The sequence below is a fragment of the Thalassophryne amazonica genome, unplaced genomic scaffold (genome assembly GCF_902500255.1).
Source record: "Thalassophryne amazonica unplaced genomic scaffold, fThaAma1.1, whole genome shotgun sequence".
NCBI classification, from domain to species: Eukaryota; Metazoa; Chordata; class Actinopteri; order Batrachoidiformes; family Batrachoididae; genus Thalassophryne; species Thalassophryne amazonica.
Genome location: NW_022986450.1, coordinates 5,001 through 20,768, shown reverse-complemented (window position 1 = coordinate 20,768; position 15,768 = coordinate 5,001). Strand labels below are relative to the sequence as shown.

The window sequence follows — 15,768 nt, the reverse complement described above, 5'->3', positions numbered from 1 at the left end:
ATCATAACAGTTACCTTTCTGACAAGACACAACTGCAAATTTGGACAATGGGAAAACTGTGCAACTACCAATAAACCATACAATCAGGGTGGAGAGTGCTGTCCTTTAGGTGGCACTGTTTTCCTTCACAATGTGTCTCACTCTTGGACTGTTGTTGTCACCATTTCTAATGTTTAATAGATTCTGGTTCATAGATGAAGTTGTTTGACAAAGAAACACCATTTTCAAACCAAGCTATACCAAACCAAATGAAATAATGAAAAAAGTACTTGCAAAAAAAAAAAAAGCATATTTTGAATTATCTCGGAGGTGAGACCGTGCAGATGATCCTTGTATCCCAGACGATCTGCATATTTTTTTTTAAAAAGCTACACGAAAATTCCTTCTCTGTTTCTGATTATGTACTATGTATTGCTTGATGGTTATTAAGAATTTAACATATATATCTCTGAGATGTTCTCTGTCGTGTATCATGAATTTTTCCCCTAAAGGGTTAGATGTAATGACACAGAAGCACAATTCATCACTAGCATGTGCAGAATGGAGATAGTGGAGTCTGATCTATTGATTTCCTGTCTGGCCAGCTGGACTTCAGCTCACTCACACCCAAGTGTGAGATTCCAGCTCCGGCCTCCGGCTGGCCTTATTCTCGAAATCCCACAACATCTTTTCAGAGCGTTGCATGATTCCATGTTAACCTCATCCAGACAGCAGCTCACTGTTCAGTCGGTATGGTGGCAGCAGACCACCACACATCACCCGAAGGCAGAAGCCAACTGCATCGGCTCTTCCAGGCCCCTCGTTCAGACCAGGGATCGGCACGGAAGTCCCACAAGAATCTACAAGTTATCATCTGTGTCCTGCTTGTGGAGCTGTGTGAAAGATTCACTTTCTTTGGGATTGTGTGTAACATGATCCTCTTCTGCACTGTGAAGTTGGGCTATGACAACTACTTGGCTGCAACCATCAACCTGTGCTTCATAGGAGCCAGTACCCTCACACCCGTGTTTGTAGGGTGGTTTGCAGAAACCTGTTTAGGAAGGACCAAGGTGCTTTATGTGTGTGCTTTCCTTCATTTCTTTGGTAAGATACCAGCAAAATATTAACACCAGCAAGAAATAATACAAATCGGTGATTGTTACTGCTACAATGTCTTTAAATTTATTATAGCAAAACCCTAAAAAATGTTAAATCTGAACAATGTAGGGGTGCAGCAGTGCACCTACATCACGGTTCAGTCATGGTTCAAGGTCATGGTAGTGTTCAAATTACAGCATGATCTATAGATTAGTGAGACTGACCAGTAACCAGAAGATCCCTTGTTTAAATCCCTGTCACCCAGATGACTTAGTCATCAGCTCAAGGAACCTTAGTCATCAACAAGTTTAGCGGCTTGTGTGGTAACACCCAGATATTAATGTGTGTGTGTGTGTGTGAATGTGAGGCATCTCTGTAAAGAGCTTCAATCATCTATTTCACATGGAAATGTGCTATAGCACTGGAGTCAAGTGATATTACTGTTCAGTTCTCTCATAGAGATATAGAGTAAAAGATTTATACAGAATTAAAAAGATAGAATAATATCACTTGAAATGTTCAACAGCTGGTTTGAGGATCTAGTTTCCACAGCGTGGACATTCAATCTGATGAAATTTTGCATTTCACTTTGCATAATCACATTAAAACAAGCATCTTGACATAATTTATAGTCAGTGTTGCAGACCTCACAGTTTTTTAACGACACGCAATGCAAAATTTTAGTACATATAAAATTGCAGGTTTTCAGTTTAATAGTTTTCTGTTGCACCCCTAGTATAGTGCATTGTGGCCCTCTCTGAAATATTGTTTTATTAAAATGAGTTTCTGTCAATAAATAAATTTATTACTTTTAATGTATTTTTAAATTTATGTACAAAGACTTAAACAGATTAAATTATGTCAATAGAGTATTCATTCATTTTCTAAGGCCGCTTATTCCAATTATTGAGAAAGAGGCAGGGTACACCTTGGCCGGGCCGCCAGTCCATCGCAGGGCCGACACAGATAGACACCTATGATCGATTTAAATTTTGCAGTTCACCTAACCTGCATGTCTTTGGAAGTGGGAGGAAGCCAGAGCACCCAGAATAAACCCACACAAAAATGGGGAGAACATGCAAACTCCACACAGAAAGGACCAGGTCAGAATTGAACCTGGGAGCTCTTTGCTGTGAGGCAACAGCCACTGAACCACCGGATTGAAAATAAAAAGCTAAGGAGTATCATCATTAGAAACAGTGTTGACAATATGCTTTATTTTTTAACCTGTGTACCAGTAAGTAGGGAATGCATTACAGATATTGGAATCTTCTGTATCTGTTATCAATAGCAATCTGATACAGTCTTCCTTATTTTCAAATAACACATTTTTTAATAAATACATTTGTCTGGATGTACTTTTCTGACCTAGCCTAGGAGACTCAGACTGGAGGTTTTCTTTTTTCTTTTTGTTTCTTCCATTCAGTAATTTTTCCCAATATCAGACTGATACTTGTACAAAATATTGGATCAGATTAGCCCCCCCATCTGTGACCATCTCTCAACTTGTTTTTTAAGGCACAGCCATGATGCCTGTGGTGGCATTCCCCTTTGAAGATTTCTATATTGACACTCATCACATGAACCACCAGCTGGAAGCACGGGAGCAGCAGATCCTGTTCTACACCGGCCTCCTGGCTGTTGCATTGGGAATTGGAGGCATCCGGGCCATCCTCTGTCCGATCGGTGCTTACAGCCTGCAGGGTTACAATCAGCACCAACTCCTGTCCTTCTTCAACTGGTGGGCAATATTATGATGTTAGATACCATCATTAGTGTTTTGGGCCTTTTATACTGCTGCCAGTGTAATTCTGAGGCAGTTCTTTCCAGTTTAGTAATTCTGTGTGACCAATCTGATGTCCCATTATAGCATAACTCTTACGCTTAGAAGGGTTAAGAGAAATAATATGAAAATGGGCAAATCTAGACCCTTGTATATGCATGTTCCTCATAAAAAGATGACACACACAGCAGAGGTACAGATCACAGAATTGACTCCAACAGGGACTTGAACCCTGTACAATAGCTGTAAACTTTTTTTTTTAAATAACACATGCAATCGTATCTAGCGCCATAGAAAAACGCAAAAACATTCAACTTTTATTTGATCAATGCACTGGTCAAAGAGACATTTGGATGCGACTAAGTAAGTCTTATATAGGCCCTAAGGCCAATCGGTGCTTATCTCTAGATGGTGTAGCATGGATGAGGGTCTACACCACCCTCCGGCCAGGATGCCAGTCCAACACAGGGTATTTCCCCGCTTGACGCGGCACCCTTAATATCTTCCAGCCGCCTGCTATATTAGCATGAATTAATTAATTACTCTGCATAATAAATCATCCTAAGTACTTTTACTTTTTGCTTATAGGTTCTACTGGTTGGTCAACCTGAATTCCGTTGTGGTGTTTGTGGGTATAGCTTATGTCCAGCAGTCTGTAGCCAAAAATCTAGGTTTCCTTATCCCCTTTACCTCAGTGCTGCTGGCTCTCATTGTCATTCACATGGCCCGCAGCAAACTCACCTACGAACCCGAGAAAGGTAACCGACACACAATTATAACTATTTAGAAACAGATACAGTAAACTGTACAGTCATAAATGACACTGATTAAAGATGCTGCCAATCACTTATGTTCCTTATGGTTTCATCCCAGGTGAGTTCTTACTGACAGCACTGGGAGTCTTCCTGAATTCTCTTAAGATGTGCTGGCTTCACCACCGGACCTTGAGTGGAGAAGTGGGGTCTTGGCTAGACCAGGCCAAAGAGAACAACGGTGGTCGTTACAGTGAGACGCGTGTAGAGAATGTTAAAGTCCTAGCCAAGCTCTTTCCTCTGTACGGGCTCCAGCTGCTCTACAGAGCCTGCATTGCTCAGGCAGGTCATGGAGAAAATGATGGATCTTCTTTCCACAGAGATTGGTTCTGTCTTTGAACAAATGCAACATGGTTATGAATCAATATCACAAACAAAACACCTCCAACACAACACTCAAATCTTTTCTGTGTGGTATTTATTAAAACTACTCAACTATGTCTTTGGCACTAGGTCTCGATAGAGGATCCTTAGGGACTGCTGGAATGACTTTGTGTCAGATGGACGGTTACTAAGGGAGGCAGCTACAACATTTTGCCCATATGACGTATTTCTCTGGGCATGATCCAGCATGCAGGTGGCTCGGTGTTAAGGACCCCAGCAGCTGGAGCTTCTCTGTTGCATCCCATTCTGTTCTCTGTTCCTTGCAGCAACTGCAAGGAACAGAGAACCGAGTTAAAACATTATATAAATGCCGCGGCCTCAACTTTACCTAAATTCTGGGTCTTTTAGTGAAGTTTAGGGCTATTGGCCGGCGATCACCTTAGTATTTCTTCTGTTTTTCTTGTTGATTAATGTTGGCTAATTATACAATATTTTTTGTCTTTCTGATGCCTGATTCTGTTTTCTCTCTGTTTAAGGTGCAGCTCCATCCAGAGATGGGAGTTGTGTTTGTGTTGGCGATCCTCCTGTCCTGTGCACCAACAGCAATTCTTGTATATTCGTCCGTGAATTGTTCTGTGAATTGTTTCTGTAATTTAAGTTTGTAGCATGGCCCCTTTGAGTCTGGTCTGCTTGAGATTTCTTCCTCAGAGGGAGTTTTTACTTACCACTGTTACTCTGGGGGTTGGTAAGGTTAGACCTTACCTGTGTGAAGTGCCTTGAGGCAACTCTGTTGTGATTTGGCGCTATATAAAGGAAAATAAATTGAAAAATTGAAATATATTTAAATAATGTGCCCATTTCCTATTGGTCAGAAGCTTCCTGAAATTTTATATATGCAACTGGACTGCTTGATTACCTGGGACACATTCCACCACTCATCCAAGTGGCTTCATCAGTCTGGCTGTGAGTTGATGACTGATTGGGAACCAATTACTTCCTATGAGAGATACAGCTCTTACGGGCAAAAATCAGGAACATGGGATAGCAGCAAAGATCTGTAACAGGAAGGCCAAAACAGTGGAAATAACCACTGTAACAGTAACATGAGAAAGCAGGATGAACCTAGACAATCAGGCGGTGAGGGAACTCGCTAAACAGGGTTCAATAGGCAATGAAACAATTAAAGGCAGAAGTGCAGAAATACGTGAGAGCGGAATGCCAGAAATTAGAAGAATCGGCAAAATAAAAGCGCCAGATAACATGATAACAAGCGATCCAATACCGCAGAGGATAACACCAGAAAACAGAATGCGGCGATCACACCAAAATGTGTTGAAATATGTGAAAGAATGATTTGTCAGAATCAATATATTGTACATCTTACCCACTATACTGGGGTTTTTCATTGTTGCACTGGATGTTTTTGTCAGCATTGTAGAAACTGAGCCAGGCGAAATAAAGAGAGGTGGTGATGTGACTTGGTGAATTCCATTCAAGCAGTACATTGCATGTACGCCAGAGTATATTATATGCTAAAATTGTGAAAACAATCACTGTTTATTCACTCAAGCTTTCTCACAGATTCCCTCGGGTTACTACATACAGACCATGAACTCGAACCTCAACCTGAATGATTTCCTGTTGCCCATCGGTGCTATGAATGTGATCAACATCCTCCCTCTGTTGCTCTTAGCACCACTGGTTGAATTTGTGAATACTTTCTGCATCTCTGTGGAAAAAACTTCCCAGGCTTCTGCAAGAATCATTAGTGAGTTTTTCCTTCATTTTAATCTCTCATCTCATCTACAGTCATCTCCCTCGTCACCTGTCCCTCTCCGCTCTCTGTTTTCAGCACTCGGACACCTGTGTGCTGCTCTGTCTGTGCTGCTGGCAGGCCTGACTGAGCTCCAGAGGAAGACGTACCCTCTAGTGGATCAGACTCTGTCTGGAAAGGTTCTACGAGTGTCATCCATGCCTTGCTTTCAACTGGCTCCTCAGTATATCCTGCTTGGTCTTGCTGAGGCGCTTGTCACCCCTGCATGTGAGTAAAGCCCCAGTCCCACATACATAATTTTTATCACAACCTGACCATATATACACCACTTCAAAGTTATTGTGGTTAATTGTGACCACCACCTGTATGAAAAAACAAACAACAAAAAAATAACATTGCAAGACTTCTTTATGACCTTAAAAGAATGTAGAAAATGATTCATCCCGATTGAACCGCCATAATTTAGTTCTTTCATGCAATAAATTGCAAATTAATTGTTTAAAAATCATACAGTGTGATTTTCTGATGTTTTTTTTTTTCTAGATTTCATCTCTCTCAGTTTAAGTGTACCTATGATAAAAATTACAGACCTCTCCATTCTTTGTATGTGGTGAAAACCTGCAAAATTGACAGTGGAGCAAATACTTATTTGCATATTGCTATGTTTAATGTTTGGAAACCAAACCAGTAATTTCTTCTTACAATGGGCAAATTAATAAGGGATGATGAGTCCAGGGGTATTAGCGGTTAGCTGTGTTACCTCATATCAAGAAGGGATATCAAGAAGGGCGTTGGTTCAACCCAGTCTGTTCCCTTTTAGTGTGCCCTCTGCACAATCACACTTTGTCATTGTGGGTTTTCTTGACACTGCTCCCACAATCATAGACCTGCAGTTTAGGATAATAGTGACTGTATGAGCCTGGTGGAACTATCCAGGGTGTACAGTAAGATAGGTTCTAGACCCTTTTCTTGTTGTTGTTGTTTTTCTCCTGCAGGTTCTCTGATAGCTGTCCAGCGAAGCCCGAGCCACATCAGGGGGCTCTCCTTGCACTTCCTCACCTTGTCCTATGGAGGGGGGTGCTTCCTAGGAGCTGTCATCATTCAGCTGCTGTATTTGCTCTCTGAAGGTAAAGTAAAAATCTTCCAAAAATTAGGTTTGTAGGATTTATTTTATGAATTTGTGCAATATTTTTGTCAATGAATGCTGGTATTAAAATGGCTATAAATTGATGGAAATATGATTTTGAGGGCGATCAGTACATGCATAGCTCCATTCATAGACTGTATATACTGGACAGAACCTGTGTGACGTCGCCCATTGGTGTTCTATCGAGACCCAGAAGAACAAAATTGAAGACTGTGTCTGGGCTATATTCTGTACAGCAGCATGTTCACAGTCGGTAAACAATGAACTCAATAATGCATAATGAGGTGGAGTGTGGGTGAGATGAAAGACAACTGAACACACCCCTCTCAGAGTCCAAACCACCTAACATGGGTTCAGGTGTTTATTAAATCATATTTTGGGGGACTGTGCTGTGGTTCTCTTAATGATTTACTTTGTTGTGGACATTAAAAGTTTTGAGACGGGTATTTTCTCAGGAATCGTGCATCAACAGGACCAAATGAATGAAGCTATCGACAGCTTCTAAAAGTCCTAATATCGTTCGCATACAGCATTAAATCCGACGAGAGTTTCACTCAGTATGAATATTGTAACAGCGACGTCTGATCTGTTAGGACGTTTCACCAAGCCGTATTTTTTTGACATAAAATACTACAAACAAGCAGACGTAGTCTCCAAGAACAGCCAGACTCTGAGCTAAAGACACACTGAGATGCACCCTGCTCAGCATGCTGCTCTCGTTGTAGCGACAACATACAGAATGTGTCTCTTCCTAGGTAGATCGCTTTCTTTGCAGCTTCTTGTTCTGACTTTAACACGATGTTAACACCCAAGTCTTTCATCGCCAACTGTAAATGGTAATCAAAACATTCCAATCGTATCTTTCTGAACTTTTCCGCATCAAACTCCATTGTATCAGTGTTTACAAGGTGCTTGAGCGATAGGGCTGTTCATGTTATATAGTGAAAAAATAAAAGTTGTGAGAGACTTCGGGCCACATGTTGTTTTTGTTCCACTTGGGGTTTTATAGGTGCAGATCAAATTTGAACTCAATCAGATAAGATTTAGAGGTCACCCAGAGTGACACATTTTCCTCTCCCTCCGCTGGCAACGTCACCCTAACGGGAGAAAAGTCTGATGCTGTTATTTTTCTTTTACATGTACATGTGATGGCTTCTAATCGCCAAAAAGTGGTGGTTGATTGGTCACCCAGAGGAGAACATTAGTGGAATTATTGGATTACTACATTGATTGTTTGGGTAAAATTGTTGCTTTGTGAGGGACCCCTAAACAATGTCTGATTACAATAAAATTTGGCACAGATCTTTTATTTTATTAGTGTAACAAGAACAACATGTGGCCCAAAAGATTTTGTAACATTTGACACTCTGAACAGGTCTATTGAGCAATAACGGGTGAAATTGCTCATAAACTTTAAGTTTCTTAAACATTTATTACGGCCAATCTTAAACCTTCAGTTATCTTTATAATTTTATTACTGGTAAATTTTAGAATTAATTTAGATGAGATATGCTCATTATCTCACAGGAATATATCACAATTATCTGGGAACTACTTTTTCTGCAGGAATTTATCAAGCACATCGGCTGCAGGTGCGTATTAACACAGAATATCCAGAAACTGGATAGTTGTGTGGCCAAAATGAGAGCATCCATTGCCATAAGTTAAACTAGTGGTGCGCGTGAGAGTATGATTGAGACGCTCCACTCAGCAGCTGTCACTCTGAGAGACCACACCCCCAAATTTAGATTGTGGGCGTGGTTGCTACGAGTGACAGCAGCTGTGTCCATCGACGACTCCTCTCGTAGTCTCCAACTGAAATTAAGCTACTCACTTCTGTTTGTGTTTGGAGTATTTTATTACAAACACCTAATACAGGTTGGGTTTTTTTCTGCCTGCTGAACCTCTCCCTGGAGTTACATGTGGTGAGCAAACTCAAAGACTGACAGGAGATGGACTTAAAAACAAGATGCTGTATTAAAAAAGATGCCCGCACTGATGAACAGAGTCAACTACGACAGTGATGGGATCTTGAAGCAAGCGCCTCATGCACCGTTGCAAACAAGAGCCCCCAACATTAAGGTTAGGCTGCTTCTTAAGCCTGCACTCGGCCCACCCCTAGGTGGGCGGGTCTTTCCCTGCTGTGTGGATCATTGCAGCTATGTCATTGGCTGCAAGCAAATGACATAAGTGGGTGACGTGATTGCATTATGTTCAAGGGTATGTGTCATATCAAAACTTTGTGATGAATGTGTTTGTGTCAGCGTGATAAGTAAACAGAACATTTCATGGTGCCAAGGTTTGTCCCAGACAGATAGGAAGCCCTTGGTTTTATCAGTTTCGACTGTACGCAAATTATGACTTTTTTGGCATGCGTCATGGCTGCACGTAAAGCAGTCAGGTCAAATCCAGTTTGTAACATAATATTAAGTGGTCTGAGGACATTTGGACATGCGTCATGGAACATTCCAAAAAACAATGGCTAGTAGAGGTGGGCGATACCGGGAGGATCCAAAAGATCTAGGATAGAATTTCGACAAACATTGTATGTGACAACAAAATACTTTATTAAAAAAATATCACTCAACACAACTTAAAACAAAATCTCCTGAGGTAGAGGGCTGACAAACCACAATACAAGGGTGCGCTGGTCTGTGTTGTGTCACACAGTGCAGCACTGCTCTTACAGACAAAGAGTAGACTTTGTGAATCTGCGTCCGCAGCAGTCAGTGCATGCGGGAGAGAAAAAAAAGCTTGAGTATCGATCTTTTTACCAAGGATCGTTCAATATCAATACCAGCTTTGGTATTGATATTATCGATATTAGGATCAATCCACCCACCTCTAACGGCTAGTTGTGAGGTGAAACGCCCTAACGGATCACCTTACGTCCCACTCGCAACATTTATGCCAAGAGAAACTCTTGTTTTATTTAATGTTGTATGCTAAGAGTGTTAACACTTCTAGCAGCTGTCAAGTAGGTCCACTTAATGCATAATTACTAAGGAGATATGCAGTGGATAAGTTTTACTGTCCACACCAAAGTAAATCGTTTTGAGAACCACTGCGCAGTCCCCAAAAGGGTGATTGTCATGAATGTGGTACAACTCATTTTTTCCCCATTTTATATTAAATATGATCTAATTTCACTATTAAATTTGAATTTATAATCCATATGCACTCGGAGGAAACAAATTCATTACCGTTAACACACACACACACACACATATATACCGTACATATACATACACACATATATATATATATATATATCTCCACACATTTGCTTTTTATTGATCACAAACATTTAAATTTTTTTTAAAGGTAGTGAGTTTCACCCACATTTTTTTATTATTAGCACATACAAACATTTTAATCTAAACAATTATTTCATTGCCATAACATTTAAACCATTTTTCAGATTAATTTTCATCGTGATTTTGTTTTAAAGGATTGCATTAAAAAACAGTTCTAATACAGCATAAAGGCTGTGACACACATTATTAACCCATTAAAAGTTAAAGAAAATTAATTCATATAATTTCAATACATCATGAAATGTCACACATTGTGGAAATGAACAAAGCATAGGTACTGGTAATGAATGATCATGTTTCTGTAGTGAACACTTAAATAACCGTAATAAAAATGAAAAGTCCATTTCATGAATAATAAACAATGCAGTTTATTCAAGACAACTTCAGACTTTTTCTCAACAGGTATAATTGTAAGTAAATTGTAAGTAAAAGTCACATTGCTACTGGCTCCACAATGGATGAGTGAGTTTCAGAACAGGAGAGGCTTCAGTATGGAAGGGAGTTGAATGTCAATTCCAGCATGTTTTCTTCTGTATGGATTTCTTCGTCATAGGTAACGTCTACCCAGGTGTGTTGCATGATGGAAATTTGGAGAGATTCTTCTTCATCCTGGCCACACTGATGGCGGTGAATACATTTGTCTTTTGGAGAATATCTTATAGGTACTATAACTTCTGATTGCACATACTATAAGAATAAATAAGCATTAGAATTAGAAATAATATTGATTACAGTGTGTACATAACGGGTGTGTAGGTCAGTGCTTCATTAGTGAAATATGTGTGCAATATGATCACATTTGGTATATTAGTAAGATTGATATATTTATATTTGTTAAATTTAAAGATACTGAAATCTGTATGAGTCAAGGTAAGCCAGTCATATTGTAATATTTAATAAAAATGGTTCATCATACATTTTTATAAATTTTGTGTGTGTTTTACAGGTATATTGACCCAGGTGTGCAGGGTCATGCACTGACCATCAGTTCTCTCTCTGAAAAGCCGCTGCGATATAAGACCTGTCTACATTTCTACGACACTGTGGATCACTCCTACACACACACATCCTTTGAGTCTATTTTGTGACTGATAACATATTTTTGGTGGACAAACACAATAGCAATGATGTGATATGGTTTGGCTGTATGAATGAAATTCAAAAATTACACAGATTGCATGTGTTTATTTTTGTGTTTTCCTGTTTAGCATATTTATGCTCATTTTGTTCCCAAACAAATCTGTCAAAATGACGCATTAACTTGTAGAAAAACACAACATGCACAAAGTGTGATTATAGCAGATTTGTGTCGAGAGTCCCCTCGAATGAAGCCAGAGAATCGCAGAGCTCTCACTTGTTTTCATTTTGAACCTATCCCTCATGGGCTTAAAAGAATATTCATAGCTTCTTTATACATTAAAAAAATATGATGAATTGCACAAGTACATAATTTCAGTTCAATTTATCTTCATTTATATAGCACCAAATCACAACAGAGTTGCCTCAAAGCGCTTCACACAGGTAAGGGCTAACCTTACCAACTCCCAGAGCAACAGTGGTAAGGAAAAACTCCCTCTGAGGAAGAAACCTCAAGCAGACCAGACTCAAAGGGGTGACCCTCTGCTTGGGCCATGCTACAGACACAAATTACAGAACAATTCACAGAACAATTCACGGACGAATATACAAGAAATGCTATTGGCGCACAGGACAGGAGGATCGCACCGCGCGCAATAGAGCGCTTTTGCAGAAATAAACAGACGAACACAAAGTCAGAAGTGGAATCACGTTGTAAAAATGATTGTGCTTAAAGCCAGGGAAAAATAAAGCCAGAAAGCCATGGATGGAACGGAAGCCAGAAAGAGCAGAGAGGCGGCTGCCCATGAAAGGACAACAGCAGCGCACGCGCAAAAGAGTGATTTTGCAGAAATAAACGGACAAACATAAAGTTTTGTGTGTTTAAAGCCGCAAAAAAAAAAAAAAAAAAAAAGCCAGAGAGCCGCGGAGCCAGCGAGGAGCACAGAGGCAGCTCTCCAGGAACCCGTGGTTCAGGTTTAGCTGGTCTGGTGCATTACAGGTGGACTGCAGCCTGGCGCACAGCGCACAACTGCAGAGCTGTGATGGAGTGTCTACTTTTTGGACTGCGTTAAAAAAAAAAGAAGGGACATCTTTAAATGCTGCTGTGAATCTGTGAATTGAAAACCCACACTTTAAAGGGACCAGGTGTGGGAGGGCTGGAGGTTTGGACCAAACTCATGCCTAAACGTGCGCCAACATAGCATTATCATGGCGCTATCATGGCACTACGTGGCTTAGTGTGGCTGATGCGAGCCATTCCAGGCTGTAATGACAGGTCGGTCGTGGCTCACTAGAGGCTGCTACGCGGCACATGCGGGGTACAGAGAGGCACATAGTGGCACCTTCATAGTGGATACGTGTTAAGATGAAAACGTGGGTCATTCTTCAAATAATCACCCCACACCCATGCGTGGCTCCTTCTTCAGCCTTCATTATTCGGTGGGACTGAGGCTTTACTCTCAACACATGCCTGAGGTGTTGTTTGTCCAGGTAACTATAGAGTAACACAGTCTGTCAGGCTATATTTATCAACATTCAAAATCTAATTTACCTTCATATCTGTTCAACCAAGTGTTCTGCCAAGTAGCAACAACAATCATAGAAATATTCTATTTATTTTGCATATAAAAGTCAGAGGTAATGGGCAATGGATTGAGCTGAATATTTTTTAAAAATGACAATATCCCTCACTTAAAGGTGCTTCTTCTGAAAAAGGTTTAACCTGACCCATCCCCTGAGCAAGCAGACTGGGAATAGTGTTCAGAAAAAAAGACTTCCTCAGGAATGATTATAGCAAGGAACCTCAAGCACATCAGACTCAGCGTGGTGACCGTCCTTGCACATATCCTGCACCTCCCTCATTTATGCCCCGTTTACACTGGACTGAGACCTAACTCCACAAGTCTTGGCTGGTCTCTGTTGTGATCTGTTATTTGCGTTTACACCAAGCTTGCATTGTGACTGAACTGTGCGAGTGAAAAATATGTTAATACTCAATCATTGATGCAACCCCATGCAGAATCAATTGAGAGTCTATTACAACCCATAGGATCACGTTGAGAGTGAGTTAAGACATGTGAGAGTTTATCAAGACTCATTATGAGACCCGTGTATCTCTTAACTGGTCACACAACTTATGCTAGTGTTTTAAACAGTTCAGTACACTCGCACTCCTACTGGAGACCGATGGGGAGTGATGGCAACCAAAAGGGATTTTTTTTCCAACCATGGAGACCCAATTGTCACCAGCCTGCAACCCAGTGGGACTCAGTGAGAGTTACGGTGAGCAGAGGCCATTTTTCGATCGCAACTTGACCGATTAGTCGATGTAAACAGGGTGTTACTTCTCTGCCACACCAGTCTTCCTCAGACAATACCACACCTTTTCTCTGGGCACTCTGTCAAACGCTTTCTTTAAGTCCACAAACAAACACTGCAACTCCTTCTGGCCTTCTCTACACTTCTCCATGAGTACTTTCAGAGCAAATATTGCATCTGCACTGCCCAGTCTGGGTGATTTAAAACTACTCATACTGAAAATTATGGAAACTTCTTCTTTGAACATTGCTGGTCTTTAGCTGATATGATGGAGAGGAGAAAGGTAGACATATTGTGTGTGCAAGAGACCCAGTGGAAGGGAAATAAGAGCAGGAGCATCGATGGTGGGTTCAAGTTGTTGTACCATGGTGATGACAGGAAGAGAAATGGTGTTGGGGTCATTTTAAAGGAAGAGTATGTTAAGCGAGTGTCTGGTGACGACTGTGAAGTTGGAAATTGAAGTAGTGATGATGAATATCATCAGTGCATATATATATATATATATATATATATATATATATATATATATATATATATATATATATATATATATATATATATATATATATATATATATATATACATACAAAGGTTAGAAGTGATTCAATTCAATCCATTTCCCAATAATAACATCAGTCACTTCAAGGTGCTTCATATACAAATAGCAACAAACAATTGTCAAACACACAGAAAGAAATTTTGAAGCTAATGGAAAAATCTAGAGGACTGAATGCGGAATTCCGTTTCATAGGTGTATGCCAGCTCCTCATCTACAGTGCAGCAGGATTGATTTCACTTAACTATAATGAGCTTTAAATATACATACATACATACATATACATATATATATATACACTCAACAAAAATATAAACGCAACACTTTTGGTTTTGCTCCCATTTTGTATGAGATGAACTCAAAGATCTAAAACTTTTTCCACATACACAATATCACCATTTCCCTCAAATATTGTTCACAAACCAGTCTAAATCTGTGATAGTGAGCACTTCTCCTTTGCTGAGATAATCCATCCCACCTCACAGGTGTGCCATATCAAGATGCTGATTAGACACCATGATTAGTGCACAGGTGTGCCTTAGACTGCCCACAATAAAAGGCCACTCTGAAAGGTGCAGTTTTATCACACAGCACAATGCCACAGATGTCGCAAGATTTGAGGGAGCGTGCAGTTGGCATGCTGACAGCAGGAATGTCAACCAGAGCTGTTGCTCGTGTATTGAATGTTCATTTCTCTACCATAAGCCATCTCCAAAGTCGTTTCAGAGAATTTGGCAGTACATCCAACCAGCCTCACAACCGCAGACCACGTGTAACCACACCAGCCCAGGACCTCCACATCCAGCATGTTCACCTCCAAGATCGTCTGAGACCAGCCACTCGGACAGCTGCTGAAACAATCGGTTTGCATAACCAAAGAATTTTTGCACAAACTGTCAGAAACCGTCTCAGGGAAGCTCATCTGCATGCTCGTCGTCCTCATCGGGGTCTCGACCTGACTCCAGTTCGTCGTCGTAACCGACTTGAGTGGGCAAATGCTCACATTCGCTGGTGTTTGGCACGTTGGAGAGGTGTTCTCTTCACGGATGAATCCCGGTTCACACTGTCCAGGGCAGATGGCAGACAGTGTGTGTGGCATCGTGTGGGTGAGCGGTTTTCTGATGTCAATGTTGTGGATCGAGTAGCCCATGGTGGCGGTGGGGTTATGGTATGGGCAGGCGTCTGTTATGGACGAAGAACACAGGTACATTTTATTGATGGCATTTTGAATGCACAGAGATACCGTGACGAGATCCTGAGGTCCATTGTTGTGCCATACATCCAAGAACATCACCTCATGTTGCAGCAGGATAATGCACGGCTCCATGTTGCAAGGATCTGTACACAATTCTTGGAAGCTGAAAATGTCCCAGTTCTTGCATGGCCGGCATACTCACCGGACATGTCACCCATTGAGCATGTTTGGGATGCTCTGGACCGGCGTATACGACAGCGTGTACCAGTTCCTGCCAATATCCAGCAACTTCGCACAGCCATTGAAGAGGAGTGGACCAACATTCCACAGGCCACAATTGACAACCTGATCAACTCTATGCGAAGGAGATGTGTTGCACTGCATGAG

At 40.9% G+C, this 15,768-nt stretch overlaps 1 protein-coding gene across 1 annotated transcript; it reads left to right on the top strand.

Annotated features, from left to right (window-relative positions):
- The first annotated feature begins 731 nt into the window (after window positions 1-731).
- Window positions 732-11,437, top strand: slc15a5 (solute carrier family 15 member 5). Its single transcript, XM_034165714.1, has 9 exons — window positions 732-1,083; window positions 2,596-2,818; window positions 3,449-3,618; window positions 3,734-3,954; window positions 5,578-5,764; window positions 5,849-6,037; window positions 6,766-6,897; window positions 10,788-10,896; window positions 11,181-11,437. The coding sequence occupies exons 1-9, from the start codon at window positions 732-734 to the stop codon at window positions 11,320-11,322; spliced, it is 1,725 nt and encodes a 574-aa protein (XP_034021605.1). The 3' UTR covers window positions 11,323-11,437.
- The last annotated feature ends 4,331 nt before the right edge of the window (window positions 11,438-15,768 follow it).

Bases quoted from the DNA above. Each gene is read 5' to 3' on its own strand.
- slc15a5 (XM_034165714.1), top strand. From the start codon at position 732: ATGGTGGCAGCAGACCACCACACATCACCCGAAGGCAGAAGCCAACTG. The intron at 3,955-5,577 runs GCAGGTCATGGA...GCTTTCTCACAG, and splicing joins ACAGAGCCTGCATTGCTCAG to ATTCCCTCGGGTTACTACAT. The intron at 6,898-10,787 runs GTAAAGTAAAAA...TCTTCGTCATAG, and splicing joins GCTGTATTTGCTCTCTGAAG to GTAACGTCTACCCAGGTGTG.